Source organism: Abrus precatorius, unplaced genomic scaffold, assembly GCF_003935025.1.
Source record: "Abrus precatorius isolate BTA unplaced genomic scaffold, Abrus_2018 Scaffold5, whole genome shotgun sequence".
Taxonomy (NCBI): Eukaryota; Viridiplantae; Streptophyta; class Magnoliopsida; order Fabales; family Fabaceae; genus Abrus; species Abrus precatorius.
Genome location: NW_020874395.1, coordinates 13,400,038 through 13,427,969, shown reverse-complemented (window position 1 = coordinate 13,427,969; position 27,932 = coordinate 13,400,038). Strand labels below are relative to the sequence as shown.

The window sequence follows — 27,932 nt, the reverse complement described above, 5'->3', positions numbered from 1 at the left end:
GATTTGTATGAAATTCAACAAAAACCTCATTGTCTCTGCAAAACTTAGATACACTAAGCAAATTTTTAGTGATTTGAGGTACATGCAATAAATCTTTCAAAGTAAATACTTTAGAGGACATGGGAGTATGAAAGAAGCAAGTACTTGTATGATGAATACCTATTGGTTGACCGTTACCCATATGAATCTTGTCTTGACTAGAAGTAGAAGTTTTGGAATTAAGATTGGTCAAATTAGGAGTGAGATGATTGGTAGCTCCTGAGTCTGGATACCACTGATCATCATAAGCCATGGTTTGAGAACCCGCAAACATTGCTTGCATTTGCTGTTGTTGGTTGCCTGAGTTAGACGAGTCAGAAATATTATTAAAATTTGGTTTAGCGAATTGCTGATCATACCTGTGCCAACAATGAAAAGCTATATAGCCAAATTTGCCACAAACTTGACATTGTTGTTTGTTACCTCTACCAAGTTGCCGATTTGATCTTCCACGGCCTCTTCCTCTTTGGTGACTTCTTCTAGTAGAACTATGTATGATAGACCCTCCTCTGTAATTGTGAGATTGTTTTCTAATTTGACATTGACCTTGAGCCAAGTTTGCTTGAGGAGGGACACTGTCACTTTTTTTTATGCCTTTCCAAGCATTCTTCTTGAGCTATTAATAGGGCTTCAATCTGTTCAACAGAGTAATCTTTTGTGCGTGTAAGAACATAAGTAATGAGTGGGTCGTATTCTTCGGGTAACCCATCGAAGATGGCATCAATATGCTCAGATGTATGAAGAGGTGACCCAATAGCAGCAAGAGTGTCTACAATTTTCTTGATTTCAAGAAGAAATTGATTTAAGGCTGTGGTTTTCTTTGTGGTCCTTAGTTGAATCTTGAGTTTTTTCACTCGAGCCTTGGTTTGGGAAGTAAAATAAGTTTCAAGATTGCTCCAAATCTGATGACACCATTCGTAGCCAACCATGCGGACCTTGAATTGAGGTTCCATACTTTCGAGTAACCATAATTTTAAAAGGTTATCTTGTTGATCAAAATTTTCATAATCTGGATTGATAGCTCCTTCGTCTGTGTCTTCTTCACTCAGATATTGAGGCAGAACATGCTTGTCTCTAAGAATATGATACTTTAAGCAATATCCACATATGGTCAATTCAGCTTATTGTCTCCAAGTGAGAAAATTGTTCTCATTGAGTTTTGATAAGATAGGAGTGGAAAAGTTTATGGAATGAATTGTTTGGAGGTTGCAAAAGCCATGAGAGAATCAGGAAAAAAAATTAACTACTCATGCTACCATGTTAGAGAAAACAAAGAAGAAGAAAGAAGAAGTCTGAAATATTAATCTCATTGAATTGAATTCATCATGTTTTTTTTAAGAGTACAAAAAGTTATATATATATAAAGAAACTAATAATAGAAAATAACAGAATAACAGTTATTACAGTTTAACTAACAAATTAAATCTATTATTACATAATGATAATTTAACATCCCTTCTAGGATGTGTTTGAGATTGTGGAAGCTGCGACGAAAGTGTACATGAAAAAGAAGAATGAGTTTGAGAGAATTCATATGTTGCATGCTGTGAAGAGAATTGAGATTGTAGTGAATAATTTCTAGTCTACACTTACAAGTAGGCTCTGTAATAGTAGTAATGAGAAACTCAAAAGAGAATGCGATTTCTTTACGACGGTAGCAATGCCAAAAATGCAATGCCAACTAATAAGGGGAAAGAAATAAAAGAAGGATTATTATTTTTTAAGTATAAATATTTAAATAATAAAATAAAATAATAATAATAATATAATAATGAGGAACTCTAAATTTTTGTTATTTATTTCATTATTCAACAGTGAATAGTTAATCAGAGATAATAATTTTAAAATTTTTGAGAATATCATATATTAAATTTAAATTATTTTTAAGGAAAAAGTTGATATTTTTATATAAATAAAAAATATAATTAAGCATTAAAATAAAATAAAAGTAATACTTTTTTAACCTCTAATATTTTAATTCGTGGATTATCAAGATAAATCTTGTATTTTGAGAGAATTATATAAAAAACACATAATAATACTACCCCAAGGTTTATCCATTTTAATTTAAAATTGAAGTCCTTCTTGATGAAAACATGGGCCCAACTTTAGCAAAAAAATGAAAATGGGCCCAAAATCTCATATATAAGAATCCCACTGGCCACCTCAAAATGGATGCAAACCATCTCCCCTCAGCTCCACATTCATAAGTAAAACAAAATTATACACATTAATTAGTGTGAATAATATTTTTTTGTAGATTATTTAACTAAGGTTGCTACAGTTGCTTTGACTTGTGGGCTTCCTTTCCTGTATAACATGTTCTTAATCCTACTTGAGAGTTGAGAGGGGTGTTCTCAAGTATTGATATCCTTGTTAATGAACTGCTTTATGTTTTTGAAAATATTGTATAAAAAAGAAAACAATTGAAGGTAGTAATCACATATACAATATTGCATGGTAAAATAATTATAATACTTTCACTAAAAAACAAAGTTTAATTCTTTAAATCTCTTAATAACAAATTGAGTAAAATTAAGTGTTTTTCGATTTGGAGGAAAAAAGATTTTAATAATTAATTATATCTATAACTGATTATTGCAAAATTGATTATACAAAAAAAAAATATTTGGATATAATTATAAAAACTTGTTTTTACATAATTTATTATGTTTTGAATGGCATATTAAATCACTCTTATATATACTAAAGCTACCAAAATGATATGAAATTATTATAACATGTTGAAAATACTGTGAATCCGATTACAATTTATATAATGTTCATTTTTTTAGATTATTTTAAAAATATTTTTCTTTATCATAGAAATAATGACGGATCTTAATATTTTTTTATAAAATAAATTCCAAACGTTCATAAGCAGTAATTTTTAAGCTATTTTTATTAAAGTACCTTATAACTATAAAATCAATTACATTCAAATACGCACAAAGCCCACACATATAAAGGCTTCTGTTGAATAACCCATATCTCATGACTTTACAAACAAAACAACGGGAGCTGGCAGTCAGGCTACATAAGAACATAGCCACCCATTTTACTTGTTGCCTTCAAAAACAATTGGTGCTGACCATAGTAAGTAAATAAAAGTACTTACTGTTCACAGTCAACACGAATATATATTGGTTAAGTTCTCATGCTTGTTGGGTGAAGAAGCATATACATAAAAGTTAAGCAAGTAAGGAGCCATTGTAATTGTACTGGCCGAATTGAAATCAACCACTTTTTTGTTGCATATATGCATCCACGACATAGGATGTGCACTTTATAATCAGTGGGAGTTTTAGTCTTGAAATTCATGCTATTTTACTCCTTTTAACCTAAACCATTAGATGCATTCACTTGAGAATAAGATTAAGCAATGAAGATCACATTAATACCTTTGCTCGTTCTCTTTGTCTTGAGTATAAAATCATTACTTGAAGGAGCTTACTATTCGTCTGACCAAGTTGTTGATACATCAGGCAAGAAGCTAAGGGTAGGTACCAATTACTATATTATTCCTGTCCCTACTACCAAATGTTCAAGTTTTGGCACATGTAGAGGTTATAGCGGGCTTGTGCTAGCTAGAGTAGTAACAAACAAGACATACCCTTTTCATGTTTTGGTTGTGGAGGGATACAAAGGCCAACCATTAACATTTACACCTATTCATGGCAAAAACAAAGGTGTTGTTCGTGTCTCTACTGACCTCAACATCGAGTTCTCCAATCAAACAAGTTGTCCTCAATCGAATGTATGGAAGATTGACCATTTTGATAGGTCAATGAGAAAATGGTTTGTGACAAGCGGGGGTGTTGTGGGCAACCCAAGTTGGAGAACGATTAGCAACTGGTTTAAGATTGAGAAATATCAACATCACTATAAGTTGATCTCATGCCCAACTTTTTGTGCCTATTGCAGGGTTCAATGTAGGGATATCGGGGTATATGAGGATCAAAATGGGAACAAGCGTCTTGCTCTCACTGACATGCCATACAAAATTCAGTTCCAAAAGGCCTGAGCACTTATCTCCATACAAAATGTTCCTATAACTTCCAATTCTGGCAGAAATATCTAAGTAAATGTTTGATTATAAACAACAATGTTGATGAAATTGGAGAATATACTTGTTAATCCTAATATCGTGGAGTCCTCATAATTTAGCAAGGTCATTTAAGCTTATTTATTTAGTTGCTAATAGTCAGTGATTCATCACAGTTGTGGACATAACTGAAATTTTCTCTTTTGATATGTTTTTTGTAAATTTATCGATATTACTAGTGCTTTATTAATAAAATCAATATTATTACGGATAAAAATAATTAATATATATATAATTTCAACATTTGCTACTTAATAATTTTGTATAAAGTATAACATTAATCAATTTAATAGTTAAATAATTTTATATTATTCGTACGATAATGTATATAAATTTTATATAATTTAAATATTTATAAATATGTTAAAAATAAATTTACTTAATAAAAATGGTTAAACAACATTTGATTAATTAATTTTGTATTTAATAAAAAATTATTAATATAGTAATATTAAGCTACTCTAAGAGTAAATTTTAACAAGAATTACTTTACTTAATAATTTTTTATAAATATTAAATTTTATCCATTCAAACATTAAATTCAACATTTTTCTAATAGATTAAATTCGTAAAAAAAATGCAAATAAAAAACTAATTAACAATACATAAATAACTTTATTTTAGTATTTAATATCTATTTTTTAAAATATAAGTAAATGTTAATTATAAAATTACATATTTGTGAACATTTATAAAATTTGATTAGGTGATTATCATCCACATGTAACCTTATCCAAAATCGTGGCATTAAATTAGATAGTCTCCTCACAAATTAAAATGGCCACCTTCATATAGAAATTGTCATCCTTTATATAACATTCCCTGCTGCATGCATTCTCTTCTCCATTTGAATTTCTCGGCCTCCTGGGAACATATTACATTGTCTGCTTTCTGGGAAATGAAGAACATCTCTCTGAAAGATTGATCTGTATACCATTTATGGAAAATGCGTGACTTTGTTCTATTATGTCTTTTGTTGGTCTTCTTCCCTGGATTATATATTTTTATCTGATATAAAAATATTTTTATTTTTATAATTTTTGTTATCACTAGCTTATAAAAAACTAATAAATGCCCGTGGTATTTCCATACTTGACAAATTTGTTAAATTATTCATGTAAGAAATATAATAATTAGAAGTTAACTGCATAAAACATTAATTATACTTTTCGGCATCAATTTATTTATTTATTTATTTATTTTGACAACGTCCAGATATTATCGATTAAATTATTGACGAAATCACATCATATATGTGGAGGTTGATTACTTTACCTCAATGAGTTTGAAAAGTCAAAATCCCTTCACATCTATGTTCTTGAAACTTGCCAATTTCAATATCAAATAGAAGTGAGATAATAATTAAAAGTTTTATATTAATAAATTGGTAATTAATTAAAAATTATATAAATATTTAAGTTTAAGTTACTTAAAATATTTTATGTAAATAAATTATTTAAACTTAATATGTTTTTCAAACGAATTTATATTCAGATTCTAATAAGAAGAAAAATGTTAATCGTGCCGAATGCATGGACATTAATATTATTAAAATAATTAAAAGATTTCGTCAAAATTGGACTATAACATTCATTCAAATTATAATAGCCTCAATATATCCTTTTCATTGTTATCTAAGAAAATCTTGAGTAAATTGTTCTTATCTTATCTGGTTCTGCCTGTCTCCCATTTTTAAATATTATAATAATTTTAATTTTTTTGGAAGAATTTACACAGATCCAAGCGTGTTTTTCAATATGTGTACACTAACAGTGTAAAATATATTTTTTATTCGGGTAATTATGTGATGACATCATATGTAAGAAATTTAGTTATATTAAAATTTATATAAAATGTCAATCTCATTACAAATTATCAAAACATCATTAAATATAATTGTCAAAATAATGTTAAACTTTTTTATAATAATAACATATTCAAATTAAATTAAATTAATTCGGTGTTATTTTACCGAAATTTAAGGCTAAAATATATAAAGAGTTCTTTTTTTTTTCCTCTTCAGAAGAGCTCAGAGTTTATAGTTAATAAATATATAAAAAGAAAATTAAAATATTTTTAAGTATTTTATTTTTATTTAATGTTTATGCCTTTAATTATACTCATGGCTTGTTGGATGAGTTTGTATAAAAAAATAGGTTATCATTATCATTAGCTATTTTTCAGTTTATTTCAATAATTTATTGAATAAGAGTTTGAATAAATTATGTATACGAATATAATCTTAATAAGTATCCTCAGCTAGTTATATATTAATTACTAACTCTATATCTGAATGGAAATATTATTTATTTATTTTTATTTTGAAGGTTTACTAATAACTATGCCTATCATAGAGATCGTTTAGAGAAGAACAATTTTTACACAGGACTTAGTTAACTCTCTAGGATTACAAGCTATGCATGTGTATGTTATATGACATTGTTTGAGATCAAGTAAATCTGTTGACTCTGGTAAATATTTCAATGCAATACATTTCTTTCAAAGAAATTACTAACCACAGATGTAAATTTAATGATCATAATTATTCTATGTGTAATAGAGTATAAAATACTCTTTATGGGGTTTATTATGCTAACCACGGCTACTTAGTCATTGCTCGAAACAAGACAAATCTCAACAAAAAAGGAAAAAAGAAGGAAACTTGAGATGCTGAAACTAGCAGTTTCAATTGAAGTGAATACTATGGGTCGGCTGGTAGGGGTCCAGAATGCACAACAAATTTTACCTAGACATTTTGAATTCAAGATAAGCAAACCAATTTGTGTATTGCAAGCTGGCTCATGTGTGCCAAACCATTACTTCCATGGCAATCAATGCTGACACATAGCTAGACGTGGAGAATTGGAAGTAGTATATTTTAACAAGAAAACTTTATTCAAGAGTTAGCCAAAATCATTGACTTTTAACATTTTTATATAAAACTTATATGAATTCATAGATTGAGAACATCAATAGCTATAAATTGAAGAAACATGTGCACTCCTCTAAACACCCATAGAAAAAAGTTTACATTCACATACTTGAAACAATACTAGATAACCATGAAATTTATGTTTATATACTTTTTATGTTTTCTTCTCTTCGTCTTCAGTACTCAACTCTTGCTCGGAGCAGCTGATGCTTCTCCTGAGCAAGTGATTGACACAGAAGGCAAGATAGTTCGGACCGGCATGAATTATTATATTCGGCCGGTTCCCACAACTCCGTGTGATGGCCGAGGGCCTTGTGTGGTTGGAAGTGGCTTTGTGCTCATAGCAAGATCAACAAATGAAACTTGCCCCCTTAATGTTGTGGTGGTTGAGGGTTTTCGTGGCCAGGCAGTGACATTCACCCCAGTTGACCCTAAGAAAGGTGTTATTAGGGTATCTACTGATCTGAACATCAAAACCTCCCTTGAGACAAGCTGTACTCAATCCACTGTATGGAAGCTTGATGCTTTTGATGCCTCAAGTGGACAGTGGTTTGTGACTACCGGTGGTGTTATAGGAAACCCTGGCAAGGATACCATCGATAATTGGTTCAAGATTGAGAAGTATGATGATGATTATAAGCTCGTTTTTTGCCCCACAGTGTGCAATTTTTGCAAGCCTTTATGCAAGAATGTTGGGGTGTTTAGGGATAGCAATGGGAATCAGCGTGTGGCTTTAACTGATGCACCCTACAAAGTTAGATTCCAGCCATCTACTTGAAGCACCATCAATGCAGGAACAAATTATTTATGAAAACATTTGGAGTCTCAAGATTGATCGTGTTGTGTTTAGCGTTCGGTTCAATTGATATGAAATTAATAAGCTCACGATATCTAATTTGGAGAAGTGTCATGTACGAATAATATTGATGCCTTTGACGTTTTCTGTTTTTATATGAATAAATTACGAAATTTCACGCTGTGATTTGTTCAAATTCCATTTTTCTATTATATAATTTTAAAAATGATTATTTCCTTATTATTTTCTGGTTACAATGGATAAAAAAAATTCCCAAAGGTGCGTGGTTATAGGTAATTCTATTTTCATAGTAACGACATGAATCAAATCTCTAATATCATTAATTTATTTCTATTGTGACCAATTATTATTTGATGATATTTTGTCCTTGACTATAAGGCTGTGAAACATTGATTACTCATTATTCAGCACTTTTCCTTTTAACGTTTCCTTTATTGTTATGTGAAATTTGAAGAGGATTCAAACAAATAATTTAAGAATTTTATTTAAATGTGCTTCATACTATTATCTAACTATAGATTGTAATATCAGTAATAATTTGTATTTTTGTAATAATTAATATAAAAATAATATTCATGATGTATTTTAATTAACAGCCTAAAAATCTTTATATTGAGAGTGTACTAAAATTAAACTCATTCTTTATTAGTAGGATCGAGTCATATAAAACTTCACCTGATAAAAAAAATAAAATTTAATTCGAAATGTACTAACAATATAATTTTTTATATTTTTACTTAATTATAAATTACTATATCAATTAAAATTATTAATTTTTATAATCACTAATTCGAAATTTATATTTTTTGTATATTCAAGTTAATTGATAAATTAAAAATATTTATTAGGATTAAATTTACAAATATTTTAATTATTTTGATAATATATCAAAATTAATCTCTAAAAAAAATATAAAAATCATAGATTGTTAGCACTTTTGATGATGTGTTTATTAAAGTTTTGTTTGGATTTTATGTTTAAGCAAGGAAGAAAGAAGAAAGAATAGATTAATTATCATTGATTTTTATTTGGAAGTTAATTAAACATGAGAAGAAGAGTTAAACTTCCTAAAATTCTCTTAGCCTTGTACTTTTTTTTTAGTTATCCCATTTTGAGATTTTAATAACTTAAATAGTGAAAGTTTATCATTTATATTTCTATTTGTTAGATTAAATATTTAGCATAGTCTAGAGTAAAATAGTAAAAAAAATAAAAAATAAAAAAATGTTTTTTTTAAAATGTTAGTTTTTAGAGTGAGAATTTTTTTAAAAATTATAAGAAATAGAAATTTTAAAATATTAATTTTTAGAAAAAGAAAATATTTAATTTTTATATTTTTTTGAAAAATAAAAATATATATATGAATAAAAAATATAAAAGAGTAATAATGTTATTAACATGTTAAACTCTCTATTATCTTTCTTTTTTAATATTAAACATACAAGGGATATATTTAATCTTCTTTCTCCTCCTCTCCTAAGTCTTTTAATCCTTTTCTTTTTTTCTTTTTCCCTCCAAACTCTCTTCCATATTAATATTATGAAAAAAAAAAAACTACTATAGTTAGCTAATTTCACGTTTTAAGTTTTTTTTATATAACTATAATTTTATATTATAAATTTGTGTTTTAACTCTTTTTGAATAAGAAAATTTTCAAAACTCTTGACTATTCAATTTTTTTTATTCCTTTTTAAGGACTAATTGTTAAATTTAATTATTTATATTTATATTTTAAATCTTAATGCACTATTTTGAATTAACGATTTAACCATGTAAAAAAATAATTAACGGTATAACTTTTTAAATAAATAAAATTTAAGATTAATGTTTAGTTAATTTTTATTTATAAATTTTAACATAACATATCATAAAAATTATATACTTTAATTCAAATAATTTTTTTATTTGATTATTTTTATTTATAATTTTATTAAAATTTTGAAGTACTACGCTAAAAGATTAGTACTTAAGTAAAAAACAAAAATCGTATACATCTTTCTGCATGAATTGTAGTGTTTTACACCACACCAGAAAAATTAGTAAACAAATAAAACAAGAGAATTGAGTTTAAAAATTACCAAATGAAATTTTTTGCGTATGTACTCTCTAAAATTATACTACACTTGAACAGTATGTTTTTCTTTTCAACATAAATTAAAGAGTATTACTGTTTTTTTGTTCAGTAAAGTTTATTACTGAACCATATACTGAACATGAAAATAAAAGCACTATTTCGGTGAATTGGTGTGGTGTAGAGTATGCTGCAGCCCTACGGCAGCTCAAATTGAGCCATTTATTGGGTTTGAAGACCCAAATCGCAGATATCAAAACACACTCTTGAAAAACAAAATTGTGTGTAATGACACAATAAAGGAAAATTAAATTGTGTAAAGTTACTTAATATAGTACTTTATTAATATGCATTACGATTCTTACCTATATGAAAATAAAACCTTTTTTTTATATTTATTATTATATAGTTTAAGATTTGACACAGCTAATTAAAATAATAGAGATATTATAATTCCTTTGTTTGACAATTTGATAGCTCGAACTCTATTGATTTACGCATGTATAAGGGTTAGCTTAATTTCAACAAATTTTTTGGGTAACTCAAACTATATAACCTAACCAAATTCGGAATAATTTGAATTAGGTTGTCAAAGTTATGTGTATATCAACATCTCTATAGCAAAATTAAAACTAAAAAAATAAATGATAAAAAAAAGATATGATTATTGTCGAAGATCATGAGATGCCATCATAAGCGAACAAGAACAACCATATTTCTACCTGTACATATTTAACCACTACTCTAATCTCTTTCTTTTTGGGTTTTTTGGAAGGACAAAGTTGCAGTGCATTTTAAAAACGATAAAGTTAAAGAAATAATATTTATTTATCAAAAGTTACCTCAAGAAATCAACAAAAATAAATTATTATTCTTACAAAATAAGTTGTATCAAACCCATGTTTAATCTTTCATGAAGCAAACCTACATTTTGCCTATGCTCTGACAACATTTTGGACTTGACGTACGTATGAACAATGCATATTCTTACCTAAATTGTGCTCAAATACTAATTTAACTATATATCAGAAAAATACAGACAATAAGAATCAAATTCTAGAGGTTCATATAAACCAAATATTCCAAAAGCTTATGTTTTTAGGTTGAGACACATGATCTCTATTTTTACATTATATCTCTAATTCAATGACTCCCTATCAAAATGGACGAAATTTGAATCGTTTTTACTTAACTTGAACCATACATATTCACAAGGTTAATTTCCCTTAGCTAAATATATATATAGGAAGCAGATAACTAAGTAACCATGCATTCATTGTAAATCATGAAAACAGACACAGTAAATAATGACAAGGATATAAATGAACACAAACTAGAAATTTCAAAAGCTTCAAAATAGAAAATAACTTGTTTCTTTATTATATGGTCCATGACAAGGAACTCAACTTGAGAAACCTTGTATTAAAAGGACAAATAGTGCATTACACTTATTCCTATTGATTAATTAGGAATAAATGGAGAATCAAGCCCGCTGGAACTTAACTTTGTATGGTGCATAACTCAGAACAAGACGCTTGCCATATTGATCCTGGTATGTTCCAATATCACTGCATTGATGACTACAATCACTGCACACACTTGGACAATAAACAAGCTTATAAGCATCTTCAAACTTCTCAATCTTGAACCAATTGTTAATGGTTTGCCAACCAGGGTTGCCAAAAGAACCACCAGTAGAGATAAACCATTGTCCAGCTGAATAATCATAGTCCTTAAGCTTCCACACTGTGGATTCAGGACAAGTTGTTTCAACAGGGAAATAGATGTTGAGATCAGTGGATACACGAATAACACCTTTCTTGGTGTTAACAGGTGTAAATGTCAAAGGAGCGCCTTGATAACCATCCACAGCCACAACATCAAGAGGACAATATTTTTCATCATCTGTGATTGCAAGGTCAAGGCCACCAACATCAGATGAGGCTGGAACAACGTAGTAACTGGAACCAGCTCTTAGAATCTTCCCTGTTGTGTCAACCACTTGCTCAGGAGCTGCACCAGCTGCACCAAGTAGTGGCTTTGTGCTCAATGCAACCAACAGGAACAATGCAACTATTGTGATCTTCATTATTGTTTTGTATGTCGGACGCTTAATTTGTGTTTTTGTGTTGTGGCATTCTATAGAAGAGAGATGGGTTTATATAAGTAAGCGATTGCTCTAATCAGTGGACTAATGTGCAAAGATAGTCATGGATTTCAACTCATACAACTGGCCACGTATTTTCTATATGATTTGTGAAGTTAATTCACAATGCTCTAATTGGATGGATTCTAAGTTTTTCATGAACTTCGGTTTACTCTTAGTCACTCATTGCCTAACTTCTTGTGTCATGTTTAAGAGTATGTCTTCTCCGTCTGTTTGGTATTGGATGTGAAAAGAAGCACATAGACTAATGCATTTTGATTTATTTTAAGCTTTGTATTATTAGAGACAAACGAACATATCCTTTTTCTTTTCTAATTTTTCATTTTTTAAGGCTAGTGGTGGAAGAAAAAGATGTCCCAGGATGAATCTATTAGCAATCGAATCTTTTCCGGTCCAAACCCTGAACTCAATTATCTTTTTCTAGAGAATCGTGCATTTCTTATCAATATTAAAAAATTACAAAATTTTGAGAATTTTATTTATAATATTGTAAACTAATTTAATATTTAAGATATTATAATAACACCTTTGAAATAATTTTTGACTAACTTCCTATAATTTTTTAATTTTTAAAAAAGTTAAAGCAACTTCTAATAAATATTAAATTAATGATCCAAGTATTTTGACATTTTGAAAAAATGAATCAATAACATAAAGTGCCTTAAAAATGTATTGAAAAGAATGTGTGCTATAATTTTTTAATAATTTATTACGTTGTTAAGTCTACAATCGCCAATTGTATGAGTTGAAATCCAAGATTGTACATTGATTAGAGCCATCCTCTCCATATATAAACTAATCCCTTCTTCGACACACGTTACAAAAACACAAAACTGAGAATGAAGATCACACTGCTTTCATTGGTCCTTCTAGTTGCCTTAGGCACAAAGCCACTGCTTGGTGCAGCTGTTGCATCAAATGAGCTAGTTCTTGACACATCTGGGAAGAAGCTCCGTTCAGGTACCAATTACTACATTATTCCAGCTTCACCTAATGTGGGTGGCATTGACCTTGCAAGCACAGGTAAAGATTGTCCTCTTGATGTTGTAGCTGTGGATGGTTACCAAGGCCTTCCTTTGATATTTATACCATATATTAACACCAAGAAAGGTATTATTCGTGTATCCACTGATCTCAAAATTTATTTCCCTTCTCGAACATCTTGTCCACAGAATTCAGTTTGGAGGCTTAAGGACTATGATTATTCAACTGGGCAGTGGTTTGTGACCACTAGTGGTGACTGGGGCAACCCGGGTAGGAAAACCATTAAGAATTGGTTCAAGATTGAGATTTATGAGGATGCTTATAGGCTCGTTTATTGTCCAAATGTGTGCTATGATTGTAGACGCCAATGTAGTGATATAGGAATATACCAGGATCAATATGGCAAGCGTCTAGCTTTGAGTGACGTGCCATACAAAGTTCAGTTCCAGATAGCTTGATTCTCCATGTCAACATGATATTAATCACTATGAAAAAGTGTAATGCACTACTTGTCCTTTTAGTACAATAATTCTCAACTTGTATTTGTTTTTGATCTTTTCAAAAGTTGTGTTGCATGTCATGTGTTAGACTTCTTACAAATGAGTCCGATCCAAATATTAAGTCATAAAAGTGATTGGTCGCTAACATGAAATTTACGTTTAAAATTCAACTTTGTCCACAAAATTTAAGACGATTAAATTTGTACGTAAAGTGCTTATATATATATAAAACAAAAAAGTTAAAAACTTTCATATTTAAAAATCAATTCCACTCAATTTTCTTTAGTCAACTCAATTAATTAAGTTACTGAAGATAATTGTGAGTGCGTGGATTCGACCTCATGAAATATACTCTATTCCTTTCTCATTCTTTCACCCCTTCTCCCTATTTCTTTAGAAGACCTGTTATAAACTGTCTTTGAATGAATGAAAAAAATTAGACTATACTCAATGGAAATTAAGTTTTTAAAAACTCAACTAAGGACTATTGGTGCTGTTAAAATTCATTTAGCGGCCGCAATCAATCTATTAATTTTTAAATTTCGAATTTAATATAATTCGCACATCTAGTTCATTCTATTATCTATGCAAAATGAGCTGCTTGTGATTTCTTTTTATTACGAAGTCATGTATAAATATTAGAATAAATCACACCCTTCTCCATTAAAGATGTTAAAATTACACTCATCATCTTTTTTGTTATTTTAAAATATATAGTCTCCTCCCCTGAGAGATGAAAATAAATTATATTTTGATTTTTTAATATAAATTTTTTAATAGTGTAAATAATTATGAAATTATCTTTTGACGATTATTATTTTTTATTTTTTTATAATTTTGAATATTTTATTATTGATTTTAGAATTTTAAGAAAAAAAATGAAGTTTTAAATTCCTTTATTATCGGTTTTAAATTTTCGTCTAAAATGCTTATGTTATCTCTTAAGCGTATGGAATTTATAATAATTATTTGAAACTAATTATTGATCATGTGTAGAATAACCACACACAAAAAATATCTTCAAAATGCTCATTTAAATTAATAACATGGATTCAAATACTTAATAAAGAAATAATTTATTTAAGTGAGAGAAGTGTATAATTTAAAATAAAAATGAAAGAAAATGTGATTTAAACATTGAGGAAAAAAATAGTTTGCGCTAACTCTGATTGCAACTTCAGGTATAGACTTTTGACATGCTCAAAGCAAACTCTCCTTTTCTTTTAACCATTCATTTTTAAAGAAAATATCAACACCAAAAATATTAACTCATATGATAAATATTAGATGTTTATTATTGTACCTATTAACTTAAACGAATATTTTATATCTTTCTTAAATTGATAGACGTGATTATTCAAATATTAAAAATTAAAAAAATTCATGTTTCTCAGAATAATAACTTTTACTAATATTCTATATATTTAATATAACATTAAGGATTATAATTATTTTACAAAAAAAAAAAACATAAAATACTATTAATACATCGCAAAAATTACCTAAATTTTATGCTTTTAACATAGTAAAACCTAAAATTTTATTTTCAATGCTATTAATGTATCACAATGATTTAGCTCTAAAGAGAAGAGCAATCTTCATATTTCAAAATATAATTCAAATACAAATATATGCTTATTATGAATTGTAACTATACGAATAATATTACCAATAAATTTACTGTACATGAAAAAAATAAGAATAAAATTTATAATTAAAAAGATGATAAAAATTCATTAAAATAGTTTAAAAATGTACAAGAAATGTTATTTGAGACATAAAAAAGTGAACCTAATAAAAAATAATATCTAAAAAAATTAATTTACCATGTAATCAATCTCATTAGTACGATAAAATGGTTGTACATAACTGAAGTTTTACGTTGTCGTGTGTGCGTGTATTCCAGCCTAATTTAATCCATAGTTTAAATAAAAGTCTGCGAACATAAAGAAAGCAATTATATATATAAAGGAAAATCGCTAAGGCATTAGATTCCTATTGCATGATGTACTGAAAAAGACAACTTTTAGCGTGTTTTCGAATTTGATCGTTATACTTTGCCAGTGAAGTGTAAATGCACAGAGTTTTTATATATTAAAAATAAAAATAGAATATTTTAGCACTGTGTAGCAAAGTTAGGCGGTGACAGCTGCACATGAAAATATTTTAATTATATATTTAGTTAATATATTTTATAAGATATTTATGATAAAATTTATTTTGATAGATAATTTAAAAACATCATATTAAAATAACAAAAAAAATTATATGAATTATAACTTATTTTTATAAGTTTTAAACGTTCCCGAGAAGAGTATACTAATACAAGTGGATCTATTATCAAATTGTTTAAAAAATTAACACCACAATATTATTAAATTAACACTGTTTTAACATTACGTATTTACTTAACTTCATCCCTATATTAGTTAAATTTGTTGGAGTCAAATGTAAATTAGCTTCACATGAAATGATATATCAGTAAGATAGTTATGGGTCTATAAGAAGATGAACTCATGTAATAATTGTCTTAAGGTTTTGGAATTGCGTTGTAGTGTTTTATTTTTCAAAAAACTCCCTGCCTGAAAACTCTCCCACCCAACAAAATTGAATATATGATAAATCTTATAGCAAATTCTGGATTCTCTAGAAAAAAAAAAGTTGCTTGTCCTGGGTTACGATGGCAAAAGATTGGATTGCTTTTAGGATTGACACTGCTTGACTATTTATGTATCATAGTCAAAAAGGAAACTGGAGAAAAGATGTTCGTTAATCTAATAGTACATAGAAAGCTTATAAAAATTATGAAAATGCATCAGTCTATGTGCTTCTTTTCATATAACACACTAAACAGACGAAGCAGAGACATTTTTAAACATGTAAGACACATTGACACAAGAAGTTAGGCACTGAATGACTAGGAAAGCAAACCAAACCAAATTCATCAAAAACTTGGAATCCAAGCAATCAGGTATATATGGTGAAGGGTGAACTTCACAAATTGTATACAGAAATATTGACATTAAGTTTGCCATGGCCAATTGTATGAGTTGAAATCCATGACTTATAGATATGCACACATTACATTAGTCCATTGATTAGAGCTATCCCCTCCCTATAAATTTATCACTTCATGTATGTTAAGCCACAGCAATACAAATTAACTCTACAACATACAAAAGAATAATGAAGATCACATTAGTTACATTGTTCCTTTTGGTTGCTTTTAGCACAAAACCACTACTTGGTGCAGCTGGTGCAGCACCTGAGCAAGTGGTTGACACAACAGGGAAGATTCTAAGAGCTGGTTCCAGTTACTACGTTGTTCCAGCCTCATCTGATGTTGGTGGCCTTGACCTTGCAAGCACAGGTGAAGATTGTCCTCTTGATGTTGTGGCTGTGGATGGTTACCAAGGCTCTCCGTTGACGTTTACACCTGTTAACACCAAGAAAGGTGTTATTCGTGTATCCACTGATCTCAACATTTATTTCCCTATTGAAACAACTTGTCCTGAATCCACAGTGTGGAAGCTTAAGGACTATGATTATTCAAGTGGACAATGGTTTATAACTACTGGTGGTTCTTTTGGCAACCCTGGGTGGCAAACCATTAACAATTGGTTCAAGATTGAGAAGTTTGAAGATGCATATAAGCTTGTTTACTGTCCCAGTGTTTGCAGTGATTGTAGTTATCAATGCAGTGATATTGGAATATACCAGGATCAGTATGGCAAGCGTCTAGCTCTGAGTTATGCACCATACAAAGTTCAGTTCCAGCGGGCTTGATTAATCTCCACACATATTAATTAGGGTTTAATGAATAAGTGTACAATGGACTACTTGTCCTTTCAATACAAGGTTTCTTAAGTTGAGTTCCTGTCGTGGAATATAATATACAAGTTATATTTCTATTTTAGATTAATTAAATTTTAAGATTATTATAATTTCAATCAATACAATAATTTAAATTTAATTTATTATTTTTACTTTTAACAGATCATAGTACTAAAGATGAAAAAAATAATAATCTTAATTTAAATTTTGCAATTTCCAATATTTTCAACATTTTAACCCTATTCTCCTTGAAAATAAAAGTTTAAACTTGGTTGGTAATATAAAATAACCAATATAAGTTATTCTATCTTATTTAGTCAAAAAATATTATATTAAAATGAGATAAAATAACTTATTCTTTGATTTATCTCCTTTTATTCAACCATTAACCAAGTTGATAACTGCAATGAAGATTGTCATTTAACGAGCAATTGATTAATTTCTAGAGAGAAAATTCGAAATAGTCTCTACAATATATATATTAGTTATTGACTTTTTAAAATTGTCCCGTTGGTTTATAATATAGCAGTCTGTTGATCAATAAGGTCTTTAACATTAATTGATGTATGAAAAATATTAACTTTTGTTGAAGTAATGTATGATGCTAACATAACACTAAAATAACGTCATTCTAAGGGAAATATGAAAACAAAGGGTAATTTGCCATATATTTTTAGCCTTAGAATGTTGACAATATGCTTGATGAAGACAAGATTGGGCATGGTAAGATTGAACTATTCAAGAACAAGTCTTCATTGTTGAAGACGACAGTGGAAGAAGGAAAGGAATATATGTAAGCTTGATTTGCAAGATTCTAATTTGAATAGCAGATTGAAACTATAGTTGTTACAATAGCAACATTATGATAGAGACAATTTAAAAAGGAAAAAAGAAAGTGAAGAAATAAGAGAGATGGAAAGAAAGGGATTGAGCAGTTCAAATTCAAGTTTTCAGCAATAAAAATGATGTGAGAAGAATAGGGAAGCCGGTCTGAGTAGTAAACTGATATGGTAGTAACACTATCTTAATGACTAACAGATTGTTATATTATAGATTAACCAGACAATTTTATAAAGTGAGAGAATAATATTCTTGACTCTTATTATCTCATGAATTAATTTTTAAGTTTATTCAATTTTTAAATTTCTGTATTCAACATATATAAGTGTGACCTCTACTTCATTCATTTTGCATTTTTTTTTCTATGCAAAATAAACTGAATTATGATTTTTTATATGAGGAAGTCATTTATAAATATTATTATAATTTCAAGTTTAGACTCATGACATGCATATATACTCGATTTAATGTTAAAATAAAGCAATCTCTTTAACTTGATAATTTTCTTTTAAAAATTAATTAAACATTGTCACTTTCAAATAAAACAAGACCTAAATTAAGAATTCATGAGAAATCTTATACTTTCAACGGTCTACAAACTAATATTTTATGTTTATTGTTATTATTATAAATATTGGTTCACGAAATAAGCACTATTCATAAATCAATATTTCTGATTTCAAAACATATATATAGATAGATAGATATGAAGTTATATATGCTTTGTGTATCTGTATTGCAGTAGTCCAATATAATCCACAGTTTAAATGAAACTCTGCGAATTTCTAGAAACTAAAAAGAAAAAAGTATATAAAAAATTCATCAAGACGTTAGATTCCCATTTTTGTACTACAAAAGGCAAATATTTCCGCTTTTCCGAGTTTGATTGTTATAGTAAGCCAGTTGAGTGTAGATGCAGAGAGTGTTGTATATATTGAAAAAATAAGAAAGAGAATATTTTAGCACACTGTTTCTAAATATCAAAGTTAGGCAGTGACGGCTTCAACAAGGGCTAAAGGCAAATGTTATTTTAAAGCTATATAGCTTGAAAATGACCAATTTATACAGAGGTGGATGGATTCTCAAATTGTTTGAAAAATTACATCACAATATTCTTAATATTGTTAAACTAACAGTGACTGCAATAACGTTACTTAATTATTCACTTAAAAAATTATAATTGCTGTTAATTAGTTGATCCTCTCACATCAATATCATCTTATAATAGTTAAATTCAACACACGATTATACAACATTTCACCGAGTATCTGAAGTTTTTTTTAGTTCTTTTAATTTATAATATGTATAATTATGGCTCTCTTAAATTTTTTTAATTAAGTTATTCTATTTTCAATGATAAGTAAATTTAGCTCTCCTAAGAGTACATTTTAATTAAATAAAAACTCTTAAATTATTATTTTTTATCTAAAATTTCGATAGATATTTTATAAACATACAATATAAAATAACATTCAATAAGATTTGATGATTTTTATACAAAAAAATTACTTTTAAAAAGAAAATTATTTTTTAATTTTGCATGAAATTTAATGTTATGATTCATAAAATTTAAGTAAATAACATTTTTTTGGTAAAGTAAATGAAAACTTAAACTAATTTAATCGATTTAATTTGTTAGAATTTTTAAGTAAAAATAAGAAGTTAAGAATTTACGTTAAATTAGCCAAAGGACAAAATTTGCTGAATGTCAGAGGGATGTAAAAAAATAATTTGATAATTAAAATTACACAGTGTAAACTAGTAATAATCAAGCTTAATGTAAAATTTTCGAACATGTATTACTGTAAATATTATATATAATTTTTTATCTTTTATTTCAAATTTCTCAGTTGTTCCAATCTAGTTTTTAAGAATAAATAAAAACAATAATCTGAGTAAGGAGAAAAGATCACAAGAACCCACCAAAAAATGCAAAAGCAATTAAAGAAATGAAAAGAAAAAACAAAAACAAAACGTGTTCGTTAATATCGCAATAGAAAGCGTCTCTTACATTATTCTAGTTCTGGGGGCTTCTTTAAACTTCACAGTTCACCTTATAAACAAATGGAGCACACCTTTGGAGCACACCTTCTCGTAAACATCGTATACAGAATGTTAGGCAATAAGTGACTGTAAAAGGAAGACAAAGTTCTTTCGAGAACAATTTGAATCAAAAGTATAGCGAATTTCGATATCTCATTGGCAATTTGAATCTCTATGGGTCGATTGTATGAGCGCAAATCCATGACTTATAACACCAAAGTCCATAGATTATTAGAGGCATCCCACCCTATAAATTTTCATGCTCCTCTACGAACATAACTCACCAGAACACAAATTAAGTGTACGACATACAAAACAAAAATGAAGATCACAATAGTTGCATTGTTCCTTTTGGTTGCCTTGAGCACAAAGCCACTACTTGGCGCAGCTGGTGCGGCCCCTGAGCAAGTGGTTGACACAACAGGGAAGATTCTAAGAGCTGGTTCCAGTTACTACGTTGTTCCAGCTTCATCTGATGTTGGTGGCCTTGACCTTGCAAGCACAGGTGAAGATTGTCCTCTTGATGTTGTGGCTGTTGATGGTTACCAAGGCTCTCCTCTGACATTTACACCTGTTAACACCAAGAAAGGTGTTATTCGTGTATCCACTGATCTCAACATCTATTTCCCTATTGAAACAACTTGTCCTGAATCCACAGTGTGGAAGCTTAAGGACTATGATTATTCAACTGGACAACGGTTTATCACTACTGGTGGTTCTTTTGGCAACCCTGGTTGGCAAACCATTAATAATTGGTTCAAGATTGAGAAGTTTGAAGATGCTTATAAGCTTGTTTATTGTCCCAGTGTTTGCAGTGATTGTAGTTATCAATGCAGTGATATTGGCATATACCAGGATCAGTACGGCAAACGTCTTGCTCTGAGTTATGCACCATACAAAGTTCAGTTCCAGCGGGCTTGATTCTCCATGTATTCCTAATTAATCATTATAATAAATAAGTGTAATGCATTACTTGTACTTTTGATACAAGGTTTCTCAAGTTGAGTTCCTTGTCATCGACTATATCATAAATAAAAACAAGCTATTTTCTGTTTTGAGTCTTTTGAAATTTTTAGCTTCTTCTCATCTTGGCTTCTGTTTACAGTCCAAGTCCATGTATTCATGACAATTAATTGTTAGTTATAAGGGTACATGAGTTAATCCAATTCACATACACGATCAAACTTTTCAAAGTCATGCCACGAGTCATTTTTACGAACGATGCTTAATTAAATCAAATATTTAGTACAATATTATTTACGAGAATATTATTTTATTCAAGTTAAATTGTCCATATTAGTACAAAATCATGTAATTATAACTCTTCTTTATTTCTTTTTCTCACATCAAATTTCACATATGTTTAGTAATATTTTATGCAAACTTTTAAGTAAATATATACTAATACCAAATTATTCGAATATCATATACCACAATCTCATAGAAATATCGCAATATAAAAAAAAATGGAGTATGCTATCATTTTTGATATTACAAATCACACAAACTTTTGATTATCAATCCGCGTTTAGTTAAATTCCTACGTACGGAAACTACACTAAGTAACAAATGCTCCACAAATACCATTATTTTATTTGGTGCACTGACTTTCTAAATTTTACATAATATTTATAATAGACAGCTACTTATAATAAAACAAAATGATAAGCAGATTGAATAATGTAATTTTTATTATTATCACATTTCTACGTCAACATATCATTTACTTTATAATGCATCAAAAGTTTACACATAGACTTAATACAATTCTAATTTTAACAAATGACAGATATTGATATATAAATTATTTTTCATTTATGAATAAAAATGTAAAATTTTTTCATGCAAAAATTTAAATGAAAAACAATATGAAGTAAAAAGAATAAATTTATAATGAAACCTAGAATAATTTATATTTATGTGTCACAACCTAATAACATAAATATTATGTGTATTTAGACAATTTTCCCGTGACAAATACACAATCTAGAGGTTAATTACTCTATGCGGTAATAAAAGTGAAATTTTAGCACAAAGCTGCTAACCCATGTTTCAAGTTTTCGATCTTACACTAAAGAATGTGTAGGAATATTGATACTTCTTGAAGATATTTTGAGCATCATTTACACAAATATTCATTATTTAGGCAAAAAGGGATAAAAATTGTGTTTTTGTAATTCATTTATCTTTAAAACGTGAGAAAAAACATGTTATTTCTACAATAAGTACGTCTCTAATTGATGATATAATGGTGATTGGAAGAAACAATGAGGATGGGGGCAAGTAATTGAAGATATGCACTGATAGAGGATCGAAACTACATGAAATTGATGTAGCTATGCAGAATGACTGAAAAGAAAACTAGGTTTTGGACCTCTAGCCAAAATTAGCTTGCTGTAGTTACACCCTTTGAAGATAGTGATTATCAGGCGTTCGTGTTTCTATATCCATAATACCTGTAACTACAACTTGGGATTAAGTAATTTATAAAAAGACAAAAGACTAAATTTCTAGAACCAGAAAAAGTAATTAAGTAATTTATGTTTTTCATAAATATAAATTTTATTATAAAAATACCCATGATATTAAATATTGTAGTTATTAATTTGTATAATTAATGATATTAATAAAAGAAAGGTATAAAAGAAATTTAACAATTAATGCTTCTTAAATATATTATTTGTTTCTTATAATAAAAATAAAGAAAAACTCTATTTTATTTCTTATAAAAAGATATATACCAAAAAAGTCTTATCTATGCATGATAGTTAAATTCATATCAAATGAAATGTTCCAAAAGAGATGTGAGTTTGCTAAAATATATAGAAGTAACTCATCAACAGATCGAAAGGAAAGTTCATATATATATATATATATATATATATATATATATATTTCATAAATTAATTTAGACAAATTAACTTATCTATTTTCATGATCTTACACTGTATTCTGTTTTAGGCCACACTTGATATTTTTTACTGATGAATATATGTATCCAGTTGTTTGGAATCGATCTGATTAAAAAATTAAGTGAATGTAAAACTAATATATGCCACATTTGTTCCTTTCTACACTTAAAAAGTTAGCAATTTCAACGTATCGTAATGAAGTTTAATTATTATATCATTATTTTTTTCTAATCTACAGCTCTCTAATTAGGGAAATAAGACACCAAAAATAAAAGGTTTCAATATTACAAGGAAGAATAAATATAAAATCTTCTATTCTTTATTCTTATAAATATATTTAGTTATTAAATAAATAAAAGATTAAAAATTTGTGCTTTAAAGGCAATAAAAGGCACTAATTTGGCTGATTAGGTTAGGGTTGGTGAGGGAAGAGTTGAAATGAATTGTCACATAAATTAGATAGTCAGAGCTTCGATACAAATTCAGGGGTTTTTTATTTTAATATTGTAAATTTAAAAACTATTTATCAAAATATATTAAGTTTGAAACTATTTCCCTGTCTGGGGTGAGGTGCCAACGTGGTAAAAGGTTTCGTCAAAATGAGTGGCAAAAGTAATTATTTTATAAATATTTTATATATTATTTCGCCAGAAAAAAAAGCAAAAAACAAAAGTTGAAACCACGTGTTAAATTATGAATAGTTTCGCTATTTGACTGACGAAAAGACGACAATGTTTCGCCACCACTAGTGCGAAAACAATTGGAAAATGACATGTGGCAGTAGCGGGCAGAGTTTCGCCAATGAAATTGCGAAAGTCGCCAAGTAAAAAATATATATAAAAAAGAAATCACATAATCAACGGCTAGGGAGTTTTTAGGACACGTGGCATAATCCTATGTATTTCGCATATATTATGGCGAAGGAGTGTTTCGCCATAGCAGTGGCGAAACCAATGAATTGTTGACACGTGGCAAGCTACAGTGACCGTCCCTGACCTTCTTCCCCTTCCCCTCATTCATTCTCATTTTCGTTTTGCATCTTTCGTGTTCGTGGTCGCCGTTCTCTAGTCCAAGAATTCCATTTGCAAATTGCATTTTTAGCCTCAAAATTTTCAAAATTTGCACGTGATTTAGAGGTATAGATGTATTTGTATATTCATATTTTATAATGTAAATTGATTTGTATTATTTAAAATATATGAAAAATGATAAAAATTAAATTTTAAATGTTTATAATTTTTTTGCAGGTGATTAAGTGAGTGGTGAGTACTAAAATAATTGGGCTAAAAGTTTATTGAGGTTAGAAAAAATTGTTTACAAATTTAAATATTATTATATTATTTGTAGGTATTAATATGTTGTATAAAGAATATTGTTGTAGTTGTAGAGTAGTAAATTAAACTGTAAAATTATAATTAACTGTAATTATAAAAATATTGTTGTTCTATTTTATAAATAATATATTAGCATAATATTATTAATGTTAAATATATTATATTTGTTATATAATTGTAAAAAAAAATAATAAATAAAAGGATGAATAAATTATTTATATTTAACTGTAATTGTAACTGTAAAAATATTGTTGTTGTATGTTGTATAAATAATATATTAGCATAATATTATTAATTTTATATATATTATATTTGTTATATAATTGTAAAAAAATAATAAATAATTATATTTGTTAAATAAATTATTTTATTAATTATTTATATTCAGTTTTATTGTAATACATAATTTTTACAGCTATATTAATTTAAATAAAATTTAAAAACTATAAATTTATATGTTCAGTACTATAGAAAAAATATTGTATGTAGATAAAATATTATTTAATTTTAAAAACGTAATATATTTTGCATAATTGTAAAATGTATGTAATTTATGTAAATTTAAATTGAATCCATAAAAATTTAAAAAATTAAATTAAATTTATTTTTATAATAAGAGTTATTTTATTTAAATAACGTAACTACATTTATATAAATTGTAGTAAGAATATTTTAATATGAAAAATAATTATAATAATTAAACTTTTGTATATCGTTAGTAATATGTATAAAAATGTAAATAAGAATATTTAATTTTAATATAAAAATGATATTACGTAAATTATAATTTATGGTGAGATTGATATTGATGAGTATATCTGATATTAATGTTTAGAATATATTTCATTGAATATATATTCATGTCATAACAATGTGATAGTATTTAGGTATGAAAGTGTTTAACTATTATAGAATGGAATTTTATTAGTTATAGTAATTTTGTTGAATAGATGGCATCATCTTCACGACAAAGTAAGATTATTAATCCCGGGCCAGAAGATCCATCACTCCTTCAGTTTCAGAGTATTCATGTTTCTGAACATATATGGGATGGATGTGATCACCCGATATTGAGAGTCAGGAAGAGTCAGAATATTCCTGGTGGAATAGAGGGTGTTCCAGAAGAAATTATTTCGCATCTGGAGTTCGCAGGTTTTATTGGAGTGACAAACTTGTCCCAGTTTCCCCTGGATGTGGGATTGATTATTGCTTTAATAGAGAGGTGGAGGCCCGAGACGCACACATTCCACATGCCCCCTGGAGAGTGTACTATTACTCTTCAGGATGTTGCTATCCTCTTAGGATTACGCATAGATGGGAGAGCAGTTATAGCACCCACTGGAGGTGATTGGGCGCAGATTGTGGAAGACACCCTAGGTATCAGACCAGGACCTGAGCATTTTGTAGGGAGTTTCTTGAAGATGAATTGGTTGGATGAGCACTTCACTCATATTGCCATGCATAATCAGTCTCCACTGCAGATTACTCGATTTGCCAGAGCATATATATTGAGGCTTATTGAAAGGTTCATGCTTCCTGATCACTCCAACAATAGGGTTTCTGTGAGATACTTGCCTTTGCTTGAAGATTTTGAGTTGACCGGTCAATATAGTTGGGGTTCTGCAGTTCTAAGTTATTTATACCGAGAGCTATGCATGGCCACCAACATTGATCGTGTCGCTATTGGAGGACTTGCTGCGTTGATTGTGATGTGGGCTTGGAATAGATTTCCCCAAATAGCACCTATGAATCCCTTCTATACGCGTCTCCATCTTCCCTACGGTGTTAGGTATGTTGTTATTATCAGTTTTTTCTGCAAATTGTAAACTGTATGTATAATGTTATTTGTTTGAATTATTAGTTTTATGGTCAAAATTATTTGCAGATGGTTATCGCAGGGTATAAGAAAGGGGAAGAAAGATGTGCAGTACTATAGATATATTTTTGATCGTCTAGCATGTGATGAGGTATTATAGTCTACTATTATACCTTAGTTTTAATTACAAAATGGAACTTTGATTCGTTATTAACCATATTTTTATGTCATGATACAGATTGTATGGGTGTCATACAATATGGAACTCATCAACATGCTTCCACCTATCTGTAGAGATGGTATGGAGTTATGGAGGGCGGTGGTGCCACTGATATGTTTTCAGGTATGTGAGTGGCATCAACCTGATCGAGTAATGCGTCAGTTTGGTATGGTGCAGCACATACCAAGATCTCCTTGCCAGCCTGACCAGCTACATGACACCCTTAGAGGTAAGACTGGAGAAGATTGGTCATCGAAGTTTAGTGCTATGTTAGAGATTTGGGAGAGCAGGCGACTTTGGGTGATGACTAATGATCTTCAGTATGGTTTACTGAGTTCAAATTCATAATACATGCGATGGTATGTTAGTCACACTCGTCGTTGGATGACCAGGGATGCAGCTATATCAGCTTTATCGGTATGTTGAAAATAGATTTCACTTTTTTCACAATTATGTGCCATAATTTTATCACATTTAAAAGGAAACATTTTTATCATTTTAGGGTAATGCGATGGAGAGATTGCACTACTTAAGCACTGATGGACAAGATTGCTTTACCTTTCATGAATTAAAGGACTTGTCTGAGATGCTCCTATCACTTAAGAAAGAGCAAGATCGCATTTTAGAGCCTGTGTCATCTTCAGATCCTCCTGTACAAATTGGTAATCCTGTCAAACCAGAGTTACATATAGACCAGCCATGACAATGAAGAGAAGGAAGGGGTTTGGGACATCGACGAAGACAAGTACAGGCAGCAGAGTGGGTTGTCTCGCCTATGCTAGAGCGACCTGATGGTGTCTTCCCTGTACCATCACAGTTTCCCTTTCAGCCAACTCATTTGCTGACTGGCTCCACTTATTTCCATTCATCACAGGGTACCCAGCAGGCGTCACAGCCCCCATCTTCACCATTTACTGGATCAGAAGATTACAGCCCACGACCTGATTTTTTTATGACACCTCCTCATGAGCACTATTCTCTTTTGACTCCCACTACTCCATATGTCCAAGCTGAACCAATACCATCATTCATGCATCCTATAGAGTCAGGTATTGATCTTAATGCAGAGTTTGGTGCGGCAGCTGATTTAGGAGAGGTTTGTCGAAACCCCATCGAGGAGCTAGAGATAGACAGAGACAATGTATCTTGACTCCACAGGATCATGATCATCAGGCACTTAGGGGGGACCAGGGATGACATGTTTATATTTTGTATTTCTATTACTCTTCAGAATTTTATATGTTGCTGACTTGTAAGGAATTTACTGTAGTTATTAACTTATATCCTCTTTTCATTGATATAAGATTTTGATAATTAT

General features: G+C 29.1%; 6 protein-coding genes across 6 annotated transcripts; 5 read left to right on the top strand and 1 right to left on the bottom strand.

Moving 5' to 3' along the window:
* Positions 1-3,421: 3,421 nt before the first annotated feature.
* LOC113868156 (miraculin-like) lies at positions 3,422-4,063 on the top strand. The gene has a single exon (XM_027503730.1). It carries the CDS (start codon positions 3,422-3,424, stop codon positions 4,061-4,063), a length of 642 nt encoding a protein of 213 aa, XP_027359531.1.
* Positions 4,064-7,206: 3,143 nt separating this feature from the next.
* LOC113866718 (kunitz trypsin inhibitor 2-like) lies at positions 7,207-7,854 on the top strand. Its single transcript, XM_027501528.1, has one exon. The coding sequence runs from the start codon at positions 7,207-7,209 to the stop codon at positions 7,852-7,854; it is 648 nt and encodes a 215-aa protein (XP_027357329.1).
* Positions 7,855-11,447: 3,593 nt separating this feature from the next.
* On the bottom strand, positions 11,448-12,053 carry LOC113868111 (miraculin-like). The gene has a single exon (XM_027503677.1). The coding sequence runs from the start codon at positions 12,051-12,053 to the stop codon at positions 11,448-11,450; it is 606 nt and encodes a 201-aa protein (XP_027359478.1).
* Positions 12,054-12,970: 917 nt separating this feature from the next.
* LOC113868036 (miraculin-like) lies at positions 12,971-13,573 on the top strand. Its single transcript, XM_027503589.1, has one exon. It carries the CDS (start codon positions 12,971-12,973, stop codon positions 13,571-13,573), a length of 603 nt encoding a protein of 200 aa, XP_027359390.1.
* Positions 13,574-16,801: 3,228 nt separating this feature from the next.
* Positions 16,802-17,401, top strand: LOC113868062 (miraculin-like). Its single transcript, XM_027503623.1, has one exon. The coding sequence runs from the start codon at positions 16,802-16,804 to the stop codon at positions 17,399-17,401; it is 600 nt and encodes a 199-aa protein (XP_027359424.1).
* A 3,252-nt stretch (positions 17,402-20,653) lies between these two features.
* Positions 20,654-21,253, top strand: LOC113867993 (miraculin-like). The gene has a single exon (XM_027503532.1). The coding sequence runs from the start codon at positions 20,654-20,656 to the stop codon at positions 21,251-21,253; it is 600 nt and encodes a 199-aa protein (XP_027359333.1).
* Positions 21,254-27,932: the final 6,679 nt, after the last annotated feature.

Excerpts from the sequence above, each read along its gene's own strand:
- LOC113868111 (XM_027503677.1), bottom strand. The coding sequence starts at position 12,053 with ATGAAGATCACAATAGTTGCATTGTTCCTGTTGGTTGCATTGAGCACA.
- LOC113868156 (XM_027503730.1), top strand. The coding sequence starts at position 3,422 with ATGAAGATCACATTAATACCTTTGCTCGTTCTCTTTGTCTTGAGTATA.
- LOC113868036 (XM_027503589.1), top strand. The coding sequence starts at position 12,971 with ATGAAGATCACACTGCTTTCATTGGTCCTTCTAGTTGCCTTAGGCACA.
- LOC113867993 (XM_027503532.1), top strand. The coding sequence starts at position 20,654 with ATGAAGATCACAATAGTTGCATTGTTCCTTTTGGTTGCCTTGAGCACA.
- LOC113868062 (XM_027503623.1), top strand. The coding sequence starts at position 16,802 with ATGAAGATCACATTAGTTACATTGTTCCTTTTGGTTGCTTTTAGCACA.
- LOC113866718 (XM_027501528.1), top strand. The coding sequence starts at position 7,207 with ATGAAATTTATGTTTATATACTTTTTATGTTTTCTTCTCTTCGTCTTC.